General features: G+C 42.0%; 1 protein-coding gene across 1 annotated transcript in view; it reads right to left on the bottom strand.

The window, feature by feature from the left end:
* The window catches only part of LOC116319984 (alpha-2-macroglobulin-like), a 33558-nt gene extending 14778 nt beyond the window's left edge, over nucleotides 1–18780 (bottom strand). Inside the window, exons 1-20 of the mRNA XM_039608430.1 lie at nucleotides 18662–18780; nucleotides 18402–18582; nucleotides 18151–18304; nucleotides 14398–14450; nucleotides 14274–14294; nucleotides 12783–12948; nucleotides 12623–12707; nucleotides 12371–12521; nucleotides 8241–8355; nucleotides 8038–8147; nucleotides 7775–7942; nucleotides 7313–7540; nucleotides 3519–3582; nucleotides 3279–3424; nucleotides 2737–2886; nucleotides 1750–1893; nucleotides 1544–1643; nucleotides 1293–1446; nucleotides 690–915; nucleotides 71–197 (exon numbers count right to left, since the gene is read on the bottom strand). Coding sequence (XP_039464364.1) covers nucleotides 71–197; nucleotides 690–915; nucleotides 1293–1446; nucleotides 1544–1643; nucleotides 1750–1893; nucleotides 2737–2886; nucleotides 3279–3424; nucleotides 3519–3582; nucleotides 7313–7540; nucleotides 7775–7942; nucleotides 8038–8147; nucleotides 8241–8355; nucleotides 12371–12521; nucleotides 12623–12707; nucleotides 12783–12948; nucleotides 14274–14294; nucleotides 14398–14450; nucleotides 18151–18304; nucleotides 18402–18582; nucleotides 18662–18741 — 2623 coding nt within the window. The 5' untranslated portion in view covers nucleotides 18742–18780. The remainder of the gene's footprint in view (nucleotides 1–70; nucleotides 198–689; nucleotides 916–1292; nucleotides 1447–1543; nucleotides 1644–1749; nucleotides 1894–2736; nucleotides 2887–3278; nucleotides 3425–3518; nucleotides 3583–7312; nucleotides 7541–7774; nucleotides 7943–8037; nucleotides 8148–8240; nucleotides 8356–12370; nucleotides 12522–12622; nucleotides 12708–12782; nucleotides 12949–14273; nucleotides 14295–14397; nucleotides 14451–18150; nucleotides 18305–18401; nucleotides 18583–18661) is intronic.
* Between the last annotated feature and the right edge of the window lie 7761 nt (nucleotides 18781–26541).

The raw sequence follows: 26541 nt of genomic DNA, 5'->3' as shown, positions 1-26541 counted from the left end.
ACAGGATGTGTACTCAGCCTGCCACACAGCGGTTTCCTGGCAGTGTGGAGGACCAAAGCCTGATTCTCACCTAAGGCTGTTGGGATCATGGTCCACCTGAGGGTCTTGCGCTCGTTGGCACACAAACAGGATGTGTACAGATCACCAGAGAGAGGCGTGAGGGTGTAATCTGAGGACGGCCCAGGAGTGACAGTAACCTGTACGAGGAACACAGACGGTATATTTTAAACTAGTTCAACAATCTCACGGCTACATTTAAAGCTGAGTTCAAATGTGAACACATTTTTTAAGCATCTAAATGAATGCACAAGTTTGCTTTTATGAACTCATGCTGAAAGTAGCCTTTATTTTACTTGGTTACTTTAAACATGCCCTTCCTAATCGTTTCCCTCCATCTGTTTTCTTACAGCTAAACTCTTTTCTACAAGGTGCATGAGCGCACAAAGAAAGCTAGAGGAGGGTTGGTTGTGTAAAGACATGTGATTGGGCAATCCTGTTGTCTGTGCTTGCAGGTGAGCTTGTAGGTGTTGGTGAGCAGGGGCCCTTCAAGAACGGCCTGCATCCTGCATGGTTATATTGCCAAAGAAAAAATCTTTTCTATATAAATTTAGCTTAGAAAGTAATGTTTTCAGTATGGTTTTCCTTGGCTATGAACAGAAATGTATTTAAACACTTTAATCATTCATTACCATGATGCAGCTGGTCAGGTAGTTAAAGACAGTCGCCTTCAGTTCAAAGTGCTCCCCCCGGATGATGGAGTAGGGCATGGTGAGTTCAAGGAAGAAAGGTTGGAAGACTTTCATTTCTTTACGAGGAGCCAAACCAAAACCCTGAGAGGACAAACAGAAAGCCTCCGTCTCCCAGGTGGTGATGGTGTCTGGGACAGTCAGGGACACGTCCCTTTTTCCATCGTCTCTGAAGTAGCAGATACACACAAACATATTCTATAACATTATAAAACATGTTTGTATGTCTGTAAATTACTTGTATAACAGTATAGTTACATCCTGCAGTGTGAATTGCTTGTATATGTTGCATTGACAAAGTAAAAGAGCTCCGCGCTGCTGAAGAAAGTGAAATAATATATCCCACAAAAACAAAGCACATCTTTAAATAAAACATCGGCCTGAAGCATCAAAACATGCTTAAGAAAAAACTCACAATTATTCTATTTTCATGTTATTCATGTGTGCAAAGACACAGCAGAAAGTTCACATGGGTTTCTAAATGTGCTCGTATATACTTTTTTAAAAATGGAATATGCATCAGATCTCTTCACAACAGATACTTACCCAACTTCCACCAGATCCCAGATCCAAGTCTCAGGGAAGAAAGAGCGAGCTGTCTCTATTGGTGGAGGAAGCTGGACAGCAGATCCCAGACCAGGACTACTTAGTCCATGTATGGGATCATCTCTAACCGGGGGACCGTAGTCCAGAGCAATAGCTGAATAAAAAAAGAAAAATTAATTACCCGTTTTCTTTTTGGTAAATACAAAGCAAAATTTATAGCCAGACACAACACAAACAAGCGAATGATTCACCGTAGGCGACATGAGGGCCATCATGGTAAAATTTTCCTTTGAACTTGAGGCATGAAGGCAATCGAAAAATCAAGTTTGTCGCCATCTTCAGTCCAACTTTCTAGAAATTTCAGCAGCACACAAAGATCAGTAAAAACTGGTGCAACAACAAAAACTATTGCATTTACATTATGTTTGACGGACTCACAGGTATACATGTATTTTACCTGGAAAACTGCATAGGCGTCATTTTGCTCTTGACTGGGGTACGGCAAAACATATCTTTTTGGTCTCACATTAAGGCATTCTTCAGCATCTTGAACCTCATATGGGATGCCTGAGGATTTCTTGAGTGGGAGCAAGTCAAATATCTGAAAAGAAAAGTGCAGTTCAACAAAACTTCCAAACATTTTTTGCCTGCCTGCCTGGTAACATTTGATCCACATATTTTTTTTAACTGTTACATGTAGTACTGGTGTAAATACGAGTACAGATTAGGCTTAAATCAATTGCTGATGATCTAAGAAGATTTCTTAAAAAAAAATAAATTAAAATGATCAAGTTAGCAGTAAGTGTTCGCAGATGTGAGGTGTTATAGTTGAAGTATCTGTTTACCAAATCTTACAGCAGTTCTACAATTTTACTATAAACACCACATCGTTCGTAGTGACTTATATGGCTACAGTAAGTCTTCTCCATTTGAAGCTGTCTCTGTAGCTCCTTTACCTCACTAAGTCTCACTTTTTCCAGGTTTTGCTGTATGTTTAACATCAACAAATACTCATGTATTTGAGCAGTTTTGATGCAAAGTTAAATTCTTCTCAAGTAAAGCAGACACTGACTGGCAGGTGATACACTTACAAATCGTTACATGGTTGAATTATTTGCTAAAAAAAAGTCATGATCCTGGATTTATCTCCATGCTGAAATATTAATTTGCCCATAAGGAATTAATTTTATAAGATTAAAATATTGCTGTCTGCAACCACATGAGCAACAAGTGATCCTGAAATATACATTTAACCACACATGCATATGTAACCTTGTATTATGTATTATTACTGTTTAAAACAGTTGAATGTACGACTGCCCAAAGAATACTTATCAGGACACAAGTACCAGAGCGAAGGCGTGAGCTGTTGGTAACTTGTGACACTACGGGCTCTGGAAATAAGGGATGTGTCCATCTCACTGGTGTTAATATCAGCAGTTACCTTATCTGCATCCAGAGTCTTCCCAGGCTCCTTGATGAGAACGCTCTTGTCGATGGCGCTCACACCACACAGAGAACGTGGCAGGGCCGTCACCTGCATGTTGGTCTCTTCACCTGGGACGGCTGAAGACGGTGAAAACTCCACTGACACCTGACACAAAACACTTGTAGATGTTACTGTGATGACTCCCCACTCACTGCTAGCTAAATGTGCTGTTCATTGTGGTGAGTGACAAATCATGAGTCCCAGTGGGATGGCTGTAGCCCAAGCTGCACACTGTATGAATCTGTGTCAGTGTTAGATAGAAAGAACTTGCATCATCATTGAAAAAGGTGCTTGTATAAATGGTAGTGAGCGAATGAGGTGGTATAAAGGAGCACTTTGAGTCCTCAGGTAGAGTAGAAACAGCTGTGGAACAACCTGTCCATTTACTGATGCTATAAATCCTCACGTGATTTAGCCAACTGGAGATGACTTTGATTTGAATTTGACTGCAGACAAATGACACCAAACACACAGCACACCTCTAGAATTACACTCACCGTGTTGCTGAAGCATTTGTCAGTAGAGAAGTTGGCACTGTGGGCAATTACATCCTCACTTGGCAGGACGGCATAAGCCACAAGCTGGAACTCTGGTGACATCTCAGGAGACACTCTAAACTCAAAGTTCACCTGGCCCTCAGTCACTGAAACACAGGTCCATACATACATCCACAGATCAACAAAACAGGCCAAAGTCCATGCTTGGCTGTGGCATATGTGGAAATATGGGAATTTTACCCGATCTATCTTGCACTTGAACCTGTGTTTGTCCTTGCATGATGACAGCTCCTCTGGACAACACCTGGAAGATAGAAATCATTTAAAAAACAAGCCTGAACTAGCACTGATATCTGTGGACATCACTACCAGTGAAAAGTTTTGACACACCACCTCATTCAGTGTTTTTTTATTTTTTTTTATTTTAATACTTTCTACATTGTAGGTGAAGCAAAGAAAAATCTATAAATAACTCTAGATATGTTTTATGTTTTAGAGTCCTCAGAGTAGCAGCCCTTTGCTTTACTGACAGTGCTGCAAACCCTCGGCCTTCTCTCAGTGAGCTACATGATGTAGTCGCCTGACATGGTTTCACCTCACAGGTGAACCTTATCAGTGTCAATTGGTGGAACCTCCTGCCTTCCTAATGGGGTTGGGACCATCAGTTGTGTTGTGCAGAAGTCAAGTTGGTGCACAGCTGACAGCCCTGTTTGACAACTGTTAGAATTCATATTTGAATGTGTTCCCAGGCGCAGTCACAAAAACCATCAAGTGCTACAATGAAACTGTCTCACATGAGGACGCCCCAGGAAAGGAAAACCAAAGGTCACCTCTGCTGCTGGGGATACATTCATCCGAGTCACCAGCCTCAGAAATCACAAGTTAACAGCAGCTCAGATTAGAGTCCAGATAAATGCCACACAGAGTTCCAGTAGCAGACACATCTCTACATGTTCAGAGGAGACTGTGTGAATCAGGCCTTTATGGTCACATAGCTGCTAAGAAACCACAACCAAGGAAAAGCAACAGCCAAAGGAGATTTGTTTGGGCCAAGAAACACAAGGAGTGGACATTACACCATCTGTGCTTTGGTCTGATGAGTCCAAATTTGAGAACTTTGGTTCCACCTGACGTGTCTTTGTGCGACGGAGAAAAGGTGAATGGATGGTCTCTACATGCATGGTTCCCACTGTGAAGCATGGAGGAGGAGGTGTGATAGTGTGGGGGTGCTTTGCTGGTGACACAGTTGGGGATTTATTCAAAACTGAAGGCACACTGACCCAGCATGGCTGCCACAGCAGCCTGCAGCAACATGCCATCGCATCATTTATTTTCCAACAGGACAACGACCCCAAACACACCTCCAGGCTGTGTGAGTGCTGTTTGACCAAGAAGGAGAGTGATGGAGTGCTGCACCTGATGGCCTGGCCTCCACAGTCACCTGACTTAAACTCAAAGGAGATGGTTTGGGATGAGATGGAGGGCAAAAAGGCCAACAAGTGCTCAGCATTGTTCACCAAATGATTAAATATGTGTTCATTCATAGTTTTGATGCCTTCAGTGAGAATCTACAATGGAAATAATTCAATTCAATTTATTTATACAGCTCAAAATCAAAAAAACTGTCACCTCAAGGTGCTTTATATTGTAAGGTAGACCCTACAATAAGATCAATAACAGGTATGATTCAATGCAGAGAGATCTATTAACACATAGTGAGTGAGAAAGGTGACTGGAAAGGAAAAACTCAATGCATCATGGGAATCCCCGGCAGCCTACGTCTATTGCAGCATAACTAAGGGAGGATTCAGGGTCACCTGGTCCAGCCCTAACTATATGCTTTAGCAAAAAATAAAAATAAAAAGTAGTCACGAAAATATGGAAAAACCATAAAATAAGTAGGTGTCCAAACTTTTGACTGTAAATTGGTGCAGTTTTGTGGCTGAAATTCTTATGAATTTTAAAAGTTGCTCGTAGAAAATTGTCTTCAGACCTTCAAAGCATCCTCAGGCCTAAAGGATAAAATCAGCCAATGAAAAGGAGTGAAATAACAGCTCTTAGTAATTAAACTGTTTCAAGATAAGTTACAGACCCAGTTTTTGTAGCTGTTCGAAGGGTTTTGAAAAGTATTTTTGTATTTTGTCTTTATTCTGATTATAATGTTAAGTTAGCTTACTCCACCCATCCCCTAATAATACAGTTAAATTACAATGAAAAATAACCAAAAGGTCTTTTCTTAAAGTGCAGTTTGTCTCATATGTTTTTAAAAGATCCTGCGGGTGCCCACAACTTACAACAACATCATTATTTTTTCCTACTTTTTTCATTTTCCTGTGATGCTAAAAATCTGAACAATTTTATGTTGTCCTGGAAAAATGTTATTATAAAATGTTACCACATATCATTGCTTCTTTCTGCACGGTTATTTATTGAACATGCCAATCTTGTTTGTTATCTTGACTGACTTGGGTGTGACCACTATCTGGTAATTGAACATTTGGAATTCTACCAGTGACAGAACGATGTACTATAAATCTCTCTGTTCAACTTGACTAGATCACTAATTTATCTTGTGACAGCTTTACTATGTTGCTTTATTTGCAGTACTAGTACTTGTCTTTTGTTATTATATTTTTCTAATTCTTTATACGTCTCTAGCATCTGTTTCTTGACCTAACTTGTTCATACCCAGTGTAGCTGTCATAGTGAAATGTGTTTATTTGTTCTCAATTTTTGTGATTATAATGTTTTTTATGATTATAAAACAGGGTATTTCATCTAAATCCCATGTTGTATTATTGGCGCCTGGTGGAGCTGAGTATTGTGCTTTGGAGGGATGTTCAATTAAGGCGCATATGCCACCAGAGACTAAAGACTCAAGCCAGAAAAACAAGCTAACTTGTGAATAAGGAGAAAAAATATGAACTGCAACTGCTCACAAATGTTTTGTAGAAAGGCGCACGTGGTATGGTTGTGTATTTTACTTTGTGTGTACGTTTTATTGCGATTGTAATTTTATTTTGCTGACACAATATCTGTGTTTTCATTTCTTTTTTCACTGTAGTTTTTCACGGTGTTTGCTGGCGAAGACGAGATTAAAATTTTGGTTAAACATCAGTTGGAGCATGGGCTTTATTCTACACCAAACATCAACAATAAACTTCAGGAGCAGTTACACCCAAGTTAGAGAAAGCTACAAACTACTGCTGTGACAGCCATCATGTCCGTTTGGGGTTTTAGGCGTATCATGTAATGCTGTGTAGCAATCAGGGTACAGACCCAAATGCAGGACTCAAGACACAGAAGTGGGAAGAAAAACAAGTGGACGGTTTTTCAACACAGCAAGTTCAAGATAGTCCACTGGAAATACTAACTAAGGAAATACACTTCTAGGAAAACTGGAATCCCAGGAAACAGTGTTTGGGAACAGGAGAATAAACAGAACAGGGAGGAAACACCTGTGGAACACTGCTAGAACTCAATGTGGAAAACAAGACAAGATGCATAAAACAAAGGACTGAAAAATAAAACAGAAAATAACTAAACATGGACTCACTAAAAGACGAGACTTGAAAAGTGCAGGAGAAACACAGGGAAAGCATGATTAACCGAGAACAGAACCCAGATGACTAAATCTACGAAGGCCTAAGAATATAAATGATTAACAGAGAGAGAAAACTTAGGATATCATGAACAAAGGACTAAACACTGAGGCTAATTACTAAGCTGACAGAAAATGATGATGGACAGAACAGAGGAACCAGACATGAAGTCTGTGAAACCAGCTTCCAGTTTGGATTCAGGAGACAGACGCCCTCCCTAGTTTTCCTTTTTGCTAAAGCATATAGTTTGGGCTGGATCAGGTATTTATGCTGAAATAGATCCAGGCTGCTGGATTCTCATGATGGACTGAAAGTTTCTTCTTCAGTCATGATGGGTTTTACAACAGTACTTTTTTAGCAAACACACAAAAGGTCTGGCCATGGTGAACTTTGTAGTAATGCCATAAAGTGACAAGCTAAGAGATAACTCACCAGATAAATGACATCCACAGACCCCGGAGACTCTCCCACTATAGTGTAGTTGACTGATATGTCTTCTTCTTCATCACAGGGCAATGGTTTGTCCTTCTTCTGTACCTCTAGAGAGCTGATTGTTTTAATGTAAGGAGAAGACGGCTGGGACATGGATAATGTGTGAAATCCCCTGTCATAGTATGCAGTTCTGTATCCTGGGTAGTCCAGTGTTGGTGTCAGGCTTGCCTAGTTGGAGATAGGAAACAAAAATTAAAAAAAAAACTTATCTAAAAATAACATTGGACAATGAGGCCGTTTTTATAAGCAGGGCAAATGTGGAGGAAGATGAGTCATAAACTGTTTCAGTATAGCCACTTTTTACTGTGTTAGATCTTTGGACATTTGAACCTATGAGAAACCAGTCGAGGTTTCAGGCTGCTGTGCATTAAATTACAGTGTTGTTTCAGTGTGTCAGCTCACATGGAGTTGGATATCCTGGTCAAAGTTATCAGTGCTGAAAGAAAATGAGGCCACACCGTTGCTGTCAGTTGTCAGATTTTGTAGTGAGTGTGTTTGCCACATTTCTCCCGTGAACAGGTAGACCGGTGCGTCACAAACTGGTGTATTATTGTGGTACACTGCTTTGACCTGTTGACAAACACACAATGCTCTATCAATGGAAAATACAAACAATTTAAATGTGCTTTGTAGGATAAACTGAGCTGAAAACATTTTAGGCTCACTTTTCCTTCCACATTAGATCCCCGTTCCCAAACCTTGGGCATGTTAATGAAAGACACTTTTCCAAGGACATAAGAAATCGTGACTCTCTTCTCTTGAGGGTGTGAAATACCTGAATATAAAAACATTCACGTTACAATACTGTGAATGCCTTTTTGGTTAAATACACATTAATGTGTCATTTTAAAGGAATAACACAACCTGCCTGTTCCCTCTTCTTCCACTTTGGCCCTGATATCCAGAACATCTTGAAGCTTTTCGTCCATTTTAGTAAAAATTGACATGTTGAAGGAAAAAGTTGCACAGCCAGTCTTGTCTGCCTGGAAAGAACAAGAAAGAAAGAAAATCACTGCTGTGTGCAATACAATCTTACAAGAATCAATCAAAATTAGAATCAAATCTCATTCACAATCAAATCTATAAAATATATTAAATGTTCAAACTAAATTAAATGTTCAAAAATGTAGGGTGGAGGGACAAAAGTCTGGAGGGGTCAGTTGTACTAGACAAAAACAGCTGAAGGAACATTTTGCAACTAACTATGTTACCTGGCAACAGGTCATTCAGATAAATGTGTATAAAAAGATCGTCATAGAGAGGCAGCGTTTCTCAGAAATACAGATGGGCGGCAGTAGAATTGGTTACAGATTTATTGTAAATAAGGACACTCATATACAATGATTATTTTGTAAGTTTATTCTTGCGAGAAAGCAAGGTAACCAAAAGGGTTTGACCTAAGGACCTGATTGAATGTGTTTGTGTTGTTAAAAGAGAAAGGTGTGCGTCTAAATGAAAAGAAAAGTAACTGTTTAATTCTGTTAATAAATCAGACGAGGAAGAGCCTGCAGACCGAACGCAACTCATGTCTCCTGTCTCTGCTTTTCTGTTAAAAACAGTTTAAAAAGACAGACCCCATCAAGGCCTGTAACATTTACTCAAACATCAAGCATGCATACAGAGCCATACCCCTCCCCAACCTCGGCCAGTCCGACCACCTCTTCCTCCTGCTCTCCCCAGCCTACACCCCCCTCAGACGCACTGCCAGGCCCACCACAAAGACTGTTACAACCTGGCCTGAAAATGCACAAACTATAGGACTGCTTCACACAGACAGACTGGGACATATTTGAACACCAGGACCTAGAAACTTTCACAGGATCAGTACTGGACTGTATCAAGTTCTGTATTTTAACAACGTGACATTGTTAAAAAGCATTTTTGGTTTTGTTTGGTTTTCCCAAACCAAAAACCTTAGATGACCATCGAGGTCCGCTCACTCCTCAAAGCCCGCGATGCCGCCTTCAGGTCAGGTGACAGAGCTCTGTACAGGGCTGCTCGAGCTGACCTGAAAAGGGGGATTCAAAAAGCCAAGACAGACCACAAAAGAAACATAGAGTCCCACCTGTCCAGCAACAACACACGGGAGGTGTGGCAGGGAGTACAAGACATCATCAACCACCAAGGCTGTGAAAACAGAAAACCCGAGTGTGCAGCTGGCAAAGGAAATAAACAGCTTCTTCGCCTGCTTTGAAACACCACAACAGCAACACTCATCTGCCTCAGCCCTGCTCCCATCCTCATCCTCACCTGGTTCCTGCACCGCTCCACTCACTGTAACGGAGCACGATGTCAGACGTGTGCTCCTAGCAGTGAACCTCAGGAAGGCGGCCGGTCCAGACGGACTACCTGGCAAGGTGCTAAGAGCATGCGCACACCAGCTCACCCTCATCTTCACCAGACTCTTCAACCTCTCACTGGATCAGGCAGCCATCCCATCCTGTCTAAAATCAGCCACAATCATCCCAGTGCCGAAGAAGTCTCCCATCACCAGCCCTGTGGCCCTCACGCTGGTAATCATGAAATGCTTTGAGAGACTAGTCCTTCAGCACATCAAGGATTACCTCCCCCCAGAATTCGACCCCCACCAGTTTGCATACCGTGCAAACAGATCCACAGAAGACGCCATCGCCACAGCCCTCCACGCTGTGCTGACTCACCTGGAACAGCAGCAAAGCTACAAACGAATGCTTTTTGTGTACTACAGCTCAGCCTTTAATACAATCATCCCGGACATCCTCATCACCAAACTGGTCACTCTTGGCCTCCCCCCTCTCACATCTGTCTGGATAAAGGACTGTGTGCTGTGTGCTGAGCCCCCTCCTGTATTCTCTCTACACCCACGACTGCAGTTCGACCCACAACAACAACCTCATCATCAAGTTTGCTGATGACACCACGGTACTCGGACTCATCTCAAAGGGAGACGAGGCAGACTACAGAGAGGAAGTCCTGAAGCTGGCAGCCTGGTGTTCAGAAAACAACCTGGGACTGAACACTATGAAAACCAAAGAGGCCATCGTCGACTTCAGGAGGTAAAGCACTGACTTGGGGGGGGGGCACACCTTCCGGTTCCTTGGTGTCCTCATCTCTGCTGACATCTCCTGGACAGAGCCAGACTTTACAGTGTAGTCAAGACAGCACAGAAGATCATCGGCTGCCCTCTCCCCTCCCTGATGGACATTTATTCCTCCCGCTGCCTCAGCAGAGCAGCAAACATCATCAAGGACAGCTCCCACCCTGGTTTCAACATGTTCAGCCTGTTTCCCTCAGGGAAGTGCTACAGGTGCATCAGCACAAAGGCCCACAGACTCAAAAACAGTTTATTCCCAAAGGCCATAACCACCCTAATTCCTCGCCGGTGGAACCCAAACAAACACACATTAAGAGGCTCTAATGCCTGTGTCTTAATCTCGCAGCGCATGTCACCTCTACTTGCGGCCCCGCATAATGACGTGAAGAAATATTTTTAATAATTATTATTCAAAAGATAATTAAATATGAAGGCAACAGGCAGAGTGTTACAGGCATCGCCCTAAAGAATGGGCAGTGTAGTCCGTGCTGCAGGGAGAATGGACTGCCATACCTGTTATGTGTCTGTGAGCGACGGAGGGAGAAAAAGGAGAAAAGTCTGAGCTGTCACGGAGCAAAAACGGGAGCTGGAAGCATGTAAATATAATAATAACCACTGCAGCCAAGAAGAGTGCCTGACGAGCCCAGTTGTAAGTAAGCTATTAAGACTCAACTGTACACTGTGTTCGTGTTTTCCTCTGAAACAACAAGTTCCGTTGGAGCAGCCTTTCAACACCTCTCTCTGTCAGAGCTAGCAAAGTTGACCCAGACAACAAAGTAAAGCTAGTTTCAGCTACGAGCCGACACGGAACCCACCGTATTAGCCAGAGGTCCCTTTACTACGGTTCGGAGCCTCGGACCTGTTTTATATACGCACAGAATAGTTTTATATACGAGATCGCTGCAAAAAGTGCAGCCTTACCTAATGTCCACCTACTGTTACTCATTTATATTAAGAGTTAAACATCTAGTTGGTGTTGGTATGGCGAGTAGCCTCAGTAACAGTAATAAATCACACAGCAATAGTACATTCATGTAGTTGTAAAAAGCATGATAATAAGTAATCCAAAGTATTCAGAATACGTTACTCTCATTGAGTAACAAAATACATTTTGGGGCATGTAATCTGTAATCTGTAGTGGAATACATTTTAAAAGTAACCTTCCCAACACTGTTAAGCAGCCTGTAGCCAAAACACATCCTTTATTCCCATTTCGTTCTTTGAATCTAAAACAAACGCCAACAACAGCAGGGCTTGAACTTATGAAAGCTTGCCTGAGAGAGTTCAGGCTGCATTTCCATTTGTGTTTGCATGTGTCAGTAAACCACTGTAGCTATTTCCCATGTACATGGAACATATAAACAAAGAGGAGTGGCTCAATATTTTTGCACTGTACCGCATTATGATGCCATAATGTGGCCTGCCAACTACTAAAATACTGTGTATATAGCACAAACAGACAAAACAACACTGTACTGTACCAGTAACTCAGTAAATCAGTCAAAATTGTTCAAATCTTTGGATATGTGTATATTCATTCAGCTTGTTTAAGTGTCACAGTCTGATCACAGTATTTTTGAAGTTTTCTCACAGAAATTGTATTCTTTTCTGTGACAGACATAATGAGACACACCACTTGCCTTAGCCCTACCAGTAATGCTAATTATCTAGCAGGTATTAGAAACACCAACACAACCTTTGCAGCCATTTAGGCCCAACAATAACCACTTCACTCCTTTGGAACTGACATGTCCATCCAAGAAAGATCAGTTGATCAAGTCACTAAAAAATTCAAACGCATGGAGGAAACAAGTCTGAGCCAGTTTAACTGGGTAGAGCAGGCAACCCGTATGCTGTAATGCTAATGCAGTGGCCTGAATGTACCCAAAGAATCAGAAAAAAGAGAAACGAAGCCATAACTGTACCTGCTTTGTCTCTGTGTGGCAGGAGCCAGGCATCTGCAATAGGGCCAAAAGATCGCAATCATACAGCGATATACCAAAACTGCTATACCTATTAATAGGTCGGCACACATTAACTGTAACACGTCCTGGTACAGGCTGTCCGTACGTGTACCTATTTAAATAAAAATAAATAAACATTATGAGTCGAGTTTGCTCTCCAAACTCCAGATTTTACAACAACACATTATTTGTCCTGAAAGAACTTTTCCTTACTTTGCACACACTTCAGCTTCAATGTCTTCCTGCCCAATACTCACTTCTTCAGATATATTTACTGTCACATCATATTTGGGTAAAACTGGGGAAAAATATGAATGTCAGCATTTACACTCCATTACAACAAAGAATTTAAGAATAAATAAGACTGACTTACCATATTTCTCCACTTTGAAGTTGTGAGATATTTTCCTCTCACCCATTGACACAATGATCTGGTACGGTCCCTCACGGGCCTCAGTGTCCAAGGAGTAAGAAAGCTGCAGTATTCTGCTATTGGATGTTTCATTTAGCCACTGTCCAATCCTGTTACTATTTGGATCCTGTTAAATCAAATGACAGTGACACCTAATTCAAGATTGTATGTAGGTGTGTCCTCGCTGTGTCTTTTAACACATGCAAAATTTTGGATAAGCTTGACACTGTACCTGTCATCATGTTAACTTTTTGTACAGCAAAAAATCAAATTGCTATGCCTTTACATGATAAGTAACAATATTTGCAATATCATTAAAGACTGAGGATATTTGAGCTAAACTGATCCATATATTTCTTCCTGAAGTATAACTAAACACTGACATTTGCATTGCTACATACACCAAACAATGAAAACTGAGTCAAAAACAGTACAGCATGTGTAAATAGTAAAAATACATCAAAGTTGTAGTGATTAAAAATGGCTGACTTAAGATCAGAGCCACTTTGATATGTGCCCACTATGGAGATGCACAGAGCCCCCCTGTCTCTATAAATTTAGAGGGACTTAAAAATGACCTGTCTTCATTTGTAGCCAGCTTAGTCCCCTTGTGAATGTGAAGCACTTGTTTAAAAATGTTTAAAATTTAATGATATAAAGAAACCTAGGCTGTAAAGACAGGGAAGCTGTGGCTGTGTTTATGGAGTCATTAAATCAAAATTATTATTACATGCGAGGAATCAAGTGACAAAAAGCTATTGCATACAGCCCTAAAAATCTAACAACCCTGCAAAAGATGTTGTAGTGAAGTGACTTTAGTGTACAGTTTGCCCTGCTTCCCTGCTTCCAATGAAAAGGCAGGTGTAAAAACACAATAATTCTTTTGAACATTTGTTTATTTGTTCATTTTCTGTAATACCAATTAAAGGAATAAAAAGCCGGTAATGCCATAGTCAGCTATGAGTCACAGGGCTTTCTAACTTTACTGGCAGTGCAAAGTTGTGGTGACAGCAGGGCTTGACTGGTAATCTGGTATTCTGGATATTTTCCTGTTGGCTGTAAGACCAGTACAACTCTTAGTTGTCAATATCATTATACAGGCTTACAGGCTGGCTGGAATGGCAGCTGCACCTGACCCTGCGAGCACTGACAGCAATCTCTCTGGTGTGTTTTTTTTGGCCACTACTTTTCACTTTTACTTAATAATATTTTAAAGCAATGCTACTCTTACTTGAATAAAATTTTTGGATACTTGACCCACCTCTGTATATATGCAACCCAATTTGTCCAATGTGAAACGTTGCACTGTCAGTGACTTGGAGTAATACTGCAGAAGCAGCGTATGCAAGCAGTGAACAGGGAACAATCAAGTCTGACTGACTCCATGTGTTCAGCATTGTGTTGCTACATTTACAGCAGAGGTAAAAACCTTTTCTGGAGATATTCTCTTACCTGAAGTTCAATGACATCATACTGAAAGAAAGAACCAAAGACAGGCAGAGTTAAGAAATTGTTGTGTAAATCACTGCATCCCAATTCTAAACAGCATCATTAACAACACTGTTCAAAAACTCACCAGCTGATTGGCCGGTTGCATCTTATTATCCATGGCAACGACTCTGAAATTCACTGTGAGAAAAAGTTTAAAGAGATTATCTCTTTGTTTCTCTCCTTATACTTTAAAACAAAGGTCCATTAGGGTTGAGGCCATGACTGCTAAAATTAACAAAATAGACACATAATTACATAACTAATTAAAATTGAAATAATTAATTAAATATCTAAAAAAATGTATTATTAATTAAATTATGTATTTTGTTTTTCAATTTTTAATTAAATATTTCATGGTTGCTGTGCTGCAGTGAATTAATCTGTCACTGCAATTTATCAACAAACACAACATCTGATTTTTACCCTACATAGCAAGTCAATACAGATCCCAGATAATGGACTGATATGGATTGGTGGTAACGTGGACAGACTCGAAGGTTACACTACATAAAAATATTAAAAACATATTTAGTGACGCGGCAAGTATTACAAAATACTGCTTATGGTGTAGCTCCATCAGGTCCAAATGAACTGTGTGTGTTAAGCAGGGCACACTAAATAAACAGACACCAGGCCAAAGCATTACTTTGGACTCTGTCTAAATTGTCTCTGCCCCTGAGTTTGATGGGTGACAGATAAAACTGATTAATGAACACTGAAGAAGAGGAAACATACAATAATTAATTAAATTGAAAATCATTAATTGGACAGTGAAATAATTAAATATCCTTATAAATAATCAAAACGAGAAATAATGAATTGAATATATAACAAGGTCATTAAATATGTGTTGGAAACTGGAAATTAGACATAAATACCTAAATATGTGTTAGTGTACACTCAATCATCCAGGTAAGGAAAACCCCCAAAGTTGATTCTGTTCATCTGGACGTTTTCAGTGGGAGAAACGTTTCGTCACTGATCCAGGTGACTTCCTCAATCTCAGATGACTGCAGGTTTCCTCAATCGTATAAACAGTACATTTGCATAATGACTGACACAAGCACCACTGACTAACAATGGGCTGTTAGGTTCTGCACACAGAGGAAGTCCAAAGCAGAGCTCTGGTATCGTACCCAAAAGAAAGTCATTGGTTCAGGGTTTCCCCAAATTCAAATTCTTTATTGTCCCACAAGGGGACAGCTTTAATCACAGTAGGTGATGAGCTATAAGAGGACTTCCTAAAAATCAATAATCATGTCTTTAGTTTTTGACACACTCAGTCAGTGTTGGGAAGGTTACTTTTAAAATGTATTCCATTACAGAATACTGAATACATGCCCCAAAATGTATCCTGTAACGTATTCCGTTACGTTACTCAATGAGAGTAACGTATTCTGAATACTTTGGAATACTTAATATATTATCATGCTGTTTACAACTACATGAATGTACTATTGCTGTGATTTATTACTGTTACTGAAGGTACGTAGTACGAAACGTAGTAAAGGGACCTCTGGCTAATACGTCCGGTTCCGTGTCGGGCTGGTAGCGAAAAACTAGCTTTACTTTGTTGTCTGGGTCAACTTTGATTGCGGGAGACAGAGAGAGCGTTGAAAGACTGCTCCAACGGAACTTATTTTTCCGGAGGAAAACACGAACACAGTGTACAGTTGAGTCTTAATAGCTTACTTATAACTGGGCTCGTCAGGCACTCTTCTTGGCTGCAGTGGTTATTATTATATTTACATGCTTCCAGCTCCCGTTTTTTGCTCGTGACAGCTCGGACTTTTCCTTTCTCTCCCTCCTCGCTCACAGACACATAACGGGTATGGTAGTCCATTCTCCCTGCAGCACGGACTACACTGCCCATCAGGCTACATGCTTTAGAGCTATGCCTGTAGCATTCTGCCTTTAGCTTAGCACAACAACAACAACAACAAAAAGCGCCTCTCCCAGGAAACACGCAGAGAGAGCGCGTCACCCTGTAACCATGGCAACCGTGACGCTGCCGCCTGGAACAACAGAACATAGCTGTCAAACAAACCCAAATAATCCTGACCCAGCGACAATATGAAACAGGAAAGTACCGCCGTGTATTCCATGTATTTCAACAAAGTAACTGTATTCTGAATACCACCTTTTTAAACGGTAACTGTAACGGAATACAGTTACTCATATTTTGTATTCTGAATACGTAACGGCGGTACATGTATTCCGTTACTCCCCAACACTGCACTCAGTGAAAGGAAAGACTCATCACACGAAGCCACAAAACCATCTACAACCTGTCCATGGCCTGACTCGTCCCCCACAGGAAGACTGACGATCACTGTGTCATCAGCAAACTTCAGGATGTGTCTGTTCGTGAAATTGCTGCGACACTCATTTGTGTACAGAATGAACAGAAGGGGAGAGAGGCAGCACCCCTGGGACGATCCAGTAGAGGAGGAGAGCACGTCAGAGCATTGTGACCTATTAGTTAAAAAGTCTGTCAGCCAGCCAATCAGACTAGTGTCAAGTTTAAAATGATTGTAAAGCCTGTCAGCAAGTAAGAAGGGTTTAATTGTGTTGAATGCTGATGAAAAGTCAGCAGATAATAACCTTGCATGGGTGTGAGGGGCCTCAAGATGCTTATACGAGAGATGCAGGCGTGTGACAACAGCATCCTCCACACCTCTTCCTGCTCTACAGGCAAACTGGAAGGGGTCAAGATGTTGTTCAAAGTGCATTAAAATCTGCTTCTTCATTATCTTCTTGAATGACTTCATCACTAAAGAAGTCAGAGCCACAGGCCTAAAATCATTCGACGCCTTAGGAGAACTGGCCTTAGCAACTGGAACTGAAAACATCCAGATGAACAGAAACTTTTTCACATCATTCAAATAATTTATTACATTTTTTAAATGAAGTAATTAATATTTAATTAATGTCTATTGTGTGTGTGTGTGTGTGTGTGTGTGTATGTATATATATCTATCTATATATATATATATATAGATAGATATATATAGATAGATATATATAGACAGATATATATAGATAGATAGATAGATAGATATATAATTTATTGAAATTTAATTGTTATCACTAATATCACTAATTTATATTTTAATTAATGAGACATTTAATTTATTATCTAATTATGTGTTTCATACATTTTGGCACCCGTGGCCCGCCATATACTTCACTCATGTTTTTTTGTACTTTGAATTCCATGTTTGAACATAATTATTTAATTGTGAACAATAAAACTATTAAAGATAAAACCATTAAACTTTCACATAAAATGAATTTGACTCTGTAATCGGGGACAAAAAATAAATCATGTCTGAGTAATGCCCCTTAGCTTATTCCAAAGTTAATCTCAATTACTGTCTCATTCTCCATCACAGCGAAGGTCTCAAAATGGAAAATATAACTTGGCCTTTGCTCTTTGGGAGAAGTTGTGCACTCTGAGTATTCTGCATGTTTTATTTTGCATTACTGTGAAATACAACTACATACCATTCAGACGTTGTCACTGGCTGTCTTTGTTGCAATGTGAAGTTCTTCATTAGTGTGAGCTCAAACATGAAGCTTGTGGGAATTTTTTTAAATAGTTCTGTTCAAAGATGGACTCAAAGTGCGAACAAACATCTCGGTCAATGGACGTTTAAAATATGGTGAAAAGCATTTGCTATATGAACCAAACATTTCACATCAATTACTGTATGTGTGTCCAAATTTTACACCATAAAACTTGTTATACAAATTGGAGATGGTGGAGCAGCTGGCTCATGATGATTTGATAGGGGATGAACTACATGTTATGAATAACATAACAACACATTGTTACCTTTTTGTCCAGGGAGGTAGATGGGTTTATCTGTTTGGATCAATGTGAAGGTATCAGACGCTCGGATCATCACTTTTCTGACTTGTTTGGAGTAAAATGTGTCTCCTCGTACCTCCACCTGAAAGTCTTGCACCTCCTTTTGTACCAAAGGAGCCTGGGACAGTGGGATATTTAGATAGTCATTTAAGCCAATAATGCTTACGATAAAAACTAACAAACACACTTTGTGTGTGAAAGTGCTGGTTGCCAACCTTAAACTGAACACAGGTTTGAAATGCTTCATTTGACGTATGCGTGAATAAGGTCGTGTTCTTCTCTCGGGACTTCAAAGTGACAGTCATGACCAGAGTCCCACTGGGCTGTCGGAGAGTTGCACAGAATTTGGCCTCAGCTCCAGCTTCAATAACTGCAGGAATGGCCACCAGGTACTGGCTGCATACAGCATCACACATACAGCAGTTACTGCAGTGAACAACTCACACAGACAAAAACACGCTGAAGACAAACTCACGGTTCAGCCACTGCTTGATCCACATGTATCCAGCTCAGGAGGACACACAGAGTGCAGCTCAGGATCCAGAGACGGTCCATGACTGGTTGTGACAATCCTCAGTGTCACCTCCTGCTAAATATTGGCTGATCGTCCCCACCCACATACACTGTAACAGCCACGTGTTTGAAACGCACTCATGTACTCTGATCTCCACAAAGTCAATCACGTACACATTTACAGTTCAAAATCTAAATCCTGCTTTCAGCACTGAACACTAAACTATACACAACACTAAAGTTTGTCGTTCAGTGTAAAACATTACAGTAACATACAGTGCTCCGATTTTAACAGTGCTAAATCACCTCCAAATTTAATTTGGCTTTTACAAACAATGTTATTTCTATTCTGTATATGTCCATGTTTGACTTAACATCAGTGCTGGGATACACCGCTGTAGCCTGTAACTACTGATATTTTCTAAAATCACTGGGAGTTACAGTAGGTTTAACTCCCTTTAACCAGTGTGGGATGTCTGACTGTGCACTGTTTTTGACCTTATTTTTCAGGAAAGACTAAACAAATGTTTGTGTAGTGATAACAGGCTCAAAAAGAGCTGGTGGATGCATCAGTGATGTCACAGACTGCTGTACACACTTTAAGACAAATATGACAATGTTTCTGTAAGAATTCAAAATGAATCATGTTAAACAGCTTTTGTTGCACTTTGGTAAACAACACAGATCAAACTTCATCCCACTGAAATAACTGCAGTGACAGTCACACTGCTGCTGTGGATGGATCTGGTCTGGTGTTTAAACTGTAACATTGCTGAGAATGAGTCATTATCCCTGACCCTCTGGACCCTGCAGTATTACCCCATGTTATTCTATTTGCCTTGTTTGATTTGCCTTTACGGGAAAAGGATTTTTGTTTGTTCTGTCTCACTAAGGCGCTGTGGGGGGCATGTTTAAACACACATACAGATGTGTTAATCCATAAATGTTAATACAGTTTGTTAATACTTATTAACAAATGCAGAAAATAAAGTTTGTTTAAAAACAGTTAAATGAAAGACTGGAGTCTGTACTGATATACTGAATATTTGCTGCTGTTATCATATTATTAGATATTTATTATGATACATTTATTTATGACACATGTTTATTTATCACGGTTAAAGTGCTGGAACGTGTGACCAAGGACCCTAAACAGCATGCTCATTTAAATTGTGACAAACTTCATGAATGTGGGTGAAAAATTCAGTTGGATTGTCTCCAATTTTAACAGCTCAACAATGTTCTCTTATAAATTTTACTACACAAAGGAATTCTGTAATAAAGTCCTTTAAGCCAAATTAATACTTTTATGAAATCAATTTTAAAACAGTGAATGCCAAGTTTTATTTCGTGCACGTTAGTTAATTAAAACACGAAGGGTGTTGTTAGGCAGAAAAGCAGCTCCAGCATCCACATTACTGACATCCACCAGTATTACCTCATGAGGAGCTGGAGCATTTCTTAGGCACAAATGCATAACCTTGTATGAGTAACTCTGGACGAAAGCAATGACTTTAGTGATGTGTCGGTCGCGAACGAAACTCATCTTAGAGCCGAATTTTTTTTTTCTTTCTCTCACCCTCTCTCGCACTTTTTTTCCGCTTCACTCCGCACGTGAGCCTTGTGCTTGCGCTGAGCAGAGGGGGGAGGGGCGGTAGTTACACTGGCAGTAGCACAGGAACAGAGTAGTGATGGGAATTCCGACTCTTTCGGCTTGACTCACTAAAAAGAGCCGGCTCTTTTTAGTAAAAAAAGTGGTTTTATTTATATATGTTTATTGTAACCAACTTTAAGGTATAAAGGTGAATTACAGCACAATAACTACTTGGGCTCGTAATGAGGCCCTAGCCAGTATCAGAAGATGCCAAATTCGTATGGAGCCAAAGTATTGAGCAGCAATAATGACCTGGACACAATGTCAACGTTTGAGTAGCCACTCTTGTATTGCTACAAGATATAAAAAACAGTGTCCAATCTGTACAGAAAAAGTACAAAACAAAACAAACAGTGTGCACACTTAAAGAAAATGAAAGTACTCGTTGGGGCCCTTTAAGGATATAGAGTTAAGTTGGCAATAGCCAACTTCAAAGGTCCTTGTGAGTGTAATTGAAATGTATGAGTGTGTGGGTGTGTATCTTCTTTGGGGTAGATCGTCCTCAAAGTGGTTGGCTCGCCATCTATCACGACCGAATTTTGTCCTGGTCCTCAGACTTTTCTGTCCTCTCCAAAAACCTGACCTACAATCCAGGTCATAAAATGTACATTCTAATCAGACTTTCTTTCAGATGCATTGTTTAAGGTTAAAATGTAAAATCAAAATATTGCATCAACCTCGTATTCATTGCATCAACATCTTAAATCTTATCAAATCTCACAGTTCTGTTGTACAACATTCAATTTTCAAGTATATCAAATATGAGAACTAAACATCTAAGTTGCTCAAATATTTCTCTATTCATGTAAACATTAATTAAACAATACTTATGGTAAGTAACCATTGACATTCAAAATACAATACACCATAACAATTCAGAACTATGTGCAAATAAGCAATAAAATACACATGTGAGTTCAGTTCAGAGGTATTAAAGCAGTGTGCTTAATTTCTCCACACTAAAGGCCTATTTGTGAGAGAGAAATGCACTAAAAATTACCCTCCATGTTACTTTAAACTCACAGTGAACTGACAACAATTAGCTTTAGAGCAGCTAAGAACATGTTGCTCACCGTTGCTCTGTTTCACAAAAGCCTAACACACGCTGGTGTTGGAACTGCAGCAGGTCTCCGGATGAAAGGTGAGTAGTTAGCCTGTGAGAGACCGAGAGCTAGCATTAGCGTGATCACGACGGTAAGTCTCTACAAGTTTTTCCTTCGAATAACGCTGCGTCTTACCGACGCTGCTTCTCTCCTTCATCCAGCTACTCGACTCGGACATCCAGCAGGTAAGTATGTTGGCTTTCCTTCCTCTCAATTCTTAGTTTTTCCTCTCTTTCGTCCGTGGATTTCTCAGTTTCAGTAGCAGATGCCTCCACCCTCTAGCTGAGATGAGAAAACCCGGGAGCACCATGCACCTTCACCTCACTTCCTGGCTGACAGGGTCAGTGCGGCCTGCGTGGCTCTGATTGGTCGCTGAGCTAGGTGCCGTCACGTGGGGTGAACTGAGAGGTGCATTCAATGGTCATAGGAAATATGACGTTCTGTTGATGTGGACAGTTCAAATAAAGAGAATAAACACTCTCTTTCTTTATCATTGGTGTAAATGTGTTTTTCCATCTGGGCTACACCCTCCCTCCTGAACTCATGCACGTCCCTGTGCATGGTAGACAGTTAGATGATGATTATTCGAGGGGTCAAGGAAGGGGTGGAACCAATTCTTCACCATCACTGATGACATCTCCCAAGCTGAAGACAGGCCTTGCAAGAATGATTTTGCCGCTGTGATCAGGGGATTGCCTAGCTCCGTATAGTCCAGCCGTCGTGGCGGGCGGCGACGTTTCTCTCAGATCTCCTGACAAAATCATTTGTATGTGTGGTTTCCCCTGTATCCATTTGGACTGCTTCCTCCATTCTCTCCTCAGGATTCGCACCTCTGGTGCCAGCCTCCTCAACTGGAAGTTGCTCTTCTTGGACGCCTGGATCATCAATGGGTGAGTCATTTTCAATCAAGATTGTTTCATCCACTTGTTCGGTTGGTGTGACTCCATTGGTAGATAAGTACTCAGTATTAGCTGTAGTACTGTTAGGCATATCAGGCATGTTGCCAAAATCAGATTGGCTGTCAAAATCAGGTGGGTTGTCAACATCAGCAACATTTAGAGGTCTCTCACTCACCGTGTGGACAGGGGACTGAACCAAACAGGAATGAGCAGATCATCATCTTCATCCGAGGAGTTCTCTTCCTCTAGCGCTGGATTTGCACGGGTTCTTGGCCTGCGTGACACTGGCTTCTGTACATGCTCACTGCTTTCCTCCACAGGTAGGTAGCCACATGGTAGCAACAGATCCCGGTGTAGTGTCCTTAGGGGACCATCTTTGTTTTCAGGCTTCACTGTATATACTGGGAGGTTGCCTGCTCTACTCACCACTACATGCACAGTGTGTTCCCACTTGTCTGAAATCTTATGTTTCCCCCGGATGCGGACATTCCTGACCAATACCCGATCTCCAGCTTCTAAGTCTGAGGCAGTTACATGTCTGTCAAACCTCATTTTGTTCTTGTGAGCTATCTTTGCAGCCTTGTCCATAGCTAACTTGTAGCTTTCTTTGAGACGTGATTTGAGTTTTTGCACATATTCAGAGTGAGATGAGTGTCGTTCCTCTTGTACTGGCAGGTTGAATGCAAGGTCAACTGGCAACCGAGGTTGGCGTCCGAACATCAGTTCGTACGGGGTGAAACCAGTCACTTCATTCCTGGTGCAGTTATAAGCGTGGACCAGGGGTCTTACATGGTCACGCCAACAGGACTTATCTTGATCACGGAGAGTGCCCAACATGTCAAGCAAGGTACGATTAAATCGCTCCACAGGATTGCCCCTAGGATGGTATGGGGTTGTCCTCACCTTGTGGATACCAGCCACCTGACAGAGTTCCTTGATTGTGCGGGACTCGAAATCTGGACCCTGGTCACTATGCAACTTTTCTGGGATGCCATAGTGTACCATAAAGTTCTCCCACAGACACTTTGCTACTGTGCGGGCCTTTTGATTAGGTGTGGGGATAGCAACCGCAAATTTAGTGAAGTGGTCTGTGATCACCAATATATCCTTGGTTCCACTCTTGTCAGCTTCCAGGGACAAGAAGTCCATGCACAAGAGTTCAAGAGGTCGTGTCGTGTTAATGTTGACCAAGGGGGCCGCTCTTTCGGGTCGTGCCTTCCTCCGCACGCATCTGCCACATGTCCTCACTTTCCTTTCCACGTCCAGGGCCATCCTTGGCCAATAGAATCTGGCCCTTGCAAGGTCCAGTGTACGGTCGACTCCCATGTGACCCATATGGTCATGCAGGCTGGTGAGGACTGTGTTGCGAAGCTCAGCCGGAAGTACAAGCTGGTAGGTCGCCTGGGACCCCTCTTGGCGTCGCCTGTACAAGACATTGTTGCGGAGTTCAAGACGGTTAAGCTCCCGGAGGAGGAGGAAGTTCAGGGAGCTGTGTACGCACGGTTGGAGGTGGTGTGTCCCCATGTTCGATCTGGGAGATAACATGCTTTATACACTGATCGGCTCTTTGCTCGTCTGCCAGCTCTGCCTCAGTTAGATGGGGAACGGTTGGCAAACCTCCAAACTGTTCCTCTCGCCCATAGCTATCAGGTACAGCGCTAGGAGACATAGCAAGAACCTCCACCAAAGCAATACAATCTGCATCTGCCTTTCTCTCATCGTCAGGACTGACGCTGTAGGTGAACTGCCTCTCACAGATTGCTTTCACCACAGACTGATTTACGGCATTGACGTTGTCTGGATCACAAAGGTGATCTTGAGTGAACTGTTGTATGCGTTCTCTCTCTTTTTGTGATTTCAGATCATCCGCTAGCCCTCCGTGTGGTCTGCGTGATAATCCATCCGCATCTCCATTCTGTTTCCCTGGACGATAGAGGAGTTTGAAAGAGAATGTGGACAGTGCTGCTAGCCACCTATAGCTAGTTGCGTCAAGTTTTGCTGAAGTCAGAATGTAAGTCAGCGGATTACTATCCGTTACAACGGTGAAGTGGTTGCCGTAGAGATAGTCGCTGAACTTTTCTGTGACTGACCACTTGAGCGCCAGAAACTCCAACTTGTGCGCTGGATAGCGATTTTCGCTCCGTGACAGCCCTCTACTTGCATAGCCTATGACTCTAAGTTGGCCCTCTTGCTCCTGATACAACACAGCACCGAGCCCGGTGGTACTGGCGTCGGTGTGCAATATATAGGGTTTCTGAGGGTCAGCGAAGGCAAGTACAGGGGCTGTGGTGAGACTTTGATGACTGACTCGAAGGCTTGCTGGCAAGCTGGCGTCCAGCGACCTCGAAGGGCTCTTTTGGGTCATGGTACTGATGCGCAATTTGTCTTGTGTTTGCTTTTGATTTCTTGTGGCTAGGTGGGTACCCCGAGGTTAAGTTGTGGAGAGGTTTCACAATGCTGGAATACCCCTTAACGAACCTTCTATAGTACCCAGCAAAACCAAGAAACGACTTTAACTCTCGCAGAGTCTGGGGGACAGGCCATGTCTTAAGAGCCGAAATCTTCTCAGGGTCAGTCTGAACACCATTTCTGGAGACCACATGTCCCAGATAACGGACTGAAGTCTGGAAGAAGACGCATTTCTCTGGTGACAGCTTTAACCCAAACTCTTTCAGACGAGTGAGCACTTTCATGAGTCTTTCTTCGTGTTCCTCAAGGGTTCGGGAGAATACTATCACGTCATCAAGAAAGACCAACGCATCCTTCAAATGCATATCCCCCATGCACCGCTCCATTAACCTCTGGAATGTGCTGGGGGCGTTCGTCACACCCTGAGGCATTCTGTTGAACTCCCAGAAGCCGAGAGGGCACACAAAGGCCGTCTTCGGTTTGTCTGCTTCTTCGACCTCGATCTGGTAGTACCCTGATTTTAGATCAAGAACAGAGAACCACTGAGAACCATTGAGGGCTGAGAACGTGTCCTCTAGCTTAGGAAGGCTGTACGCATCTTTTATAGTCTGGAGATTTAGACGCCTATAATCAATGCACAACCGGACTTGGCCGTTCTTTTTCCGGACAACCACTATGGGTGACGCAAATGGGGACTCTGACTCTCTGATAACTCCTGCATCAAGGAGTTCCTGAATGTGCTTCCGGACGGCCTCAATGTCCCGTGGGTGGATTGGCCGGGCACGTAGTTTGAAAGGCGTGTCATCCGAAAGTTTTATATGATGTCGCACCTGGTCCGTCCGGCCAAAATCCAGGTCATGCTGTGCAAACACCTCAGGCATGCTGTTGAGCTGCTGAGTGATGCGCTGTTTCCATTCCAGTGGAACAGGGGAGTCACCAAAATTGAAAGTTATGGTGGGCTCTTGGGAAGACGGAGTCTCTGGAGTTCCCTGGGATGGTTCTGACTGTTTGGTCTTGTTGTGCTCCTTTAATAGGATGATCTGATAAGCACTAACCTCTGCAATAGTGCACTTGGCAGGGATGACAACGTCGTGGTCAGACTCGTTGCTTATAACAACTGGCAACTTGTGGGGCCACCGCTGGGGGAAGTCAACCAGACCGGCTTTAAGTAACAGGCCACCGGGCAAGGGGGACGATGACGGGTACTCAACGATAACTGATTTTTCATCCTGAAGGCCCCTGCCAAAGGCGACTCCCTCCACCACTACAGTTGAACCAGCTGGAATGAGTTGAGGCACCTTGCCTTGCAGCTTCACTACACCCTGATGGTTGTCACTTGTCTGCTTTCGTCTCAACTCAATGATTTTGAAGACTACTTTGTAGCCATGTGGAAGGGATTGACGATCGGCTAAGTCAGTCTCTGAGTAAATGTCGAACAGTACATCTAGGGTGTTTGTGCCTATGAGCATGAGGGATTGTGAAGTGTCAGGGACGATTAAAGCAAGTGTGTTCACATCTACTGGAACACCTATAAAGTCCTTTGGAAAAGTTATGGTCATTTCTATATAGCCAAAGTAAGGCACCAGCTGGCCATTAGCACCTTCCACTTCTAAGAGGTCATGTAGTGGCTTGATCTTCTGCTCTGAAAGGTGCTGCTTGTAAAATGACTCAGGAACAGTGGTAACTTGGGAACCTGAGTCAAGAAGGCAGTTGACTTCTTCACCTCTCACAGTCACTTGAGCTGTACTCTTGGTGCCAATCAACTGTTTAGGAGTTG

Source organism: Oreochromis aureus, linkage group 3 (genome assembly GCF_013358895.1).
Source record: "Oreochromis aureus strain Israel breed Guangdong linkage group 3, ZZ_aureus, whole genome shotgun sequence".
NCBI classification, from domain to species: Eukaryota; Metazoa; Chordata; class Actinopteri; order Cichliformes; family Cichlidae; genus Oreochromis; species Oreochromis aureus.
The sequence above is the reverse complement of the archived record's forward strand: the minus strand, read 5'-3'. Positions and strand labels throughout refer to the sequence as shown.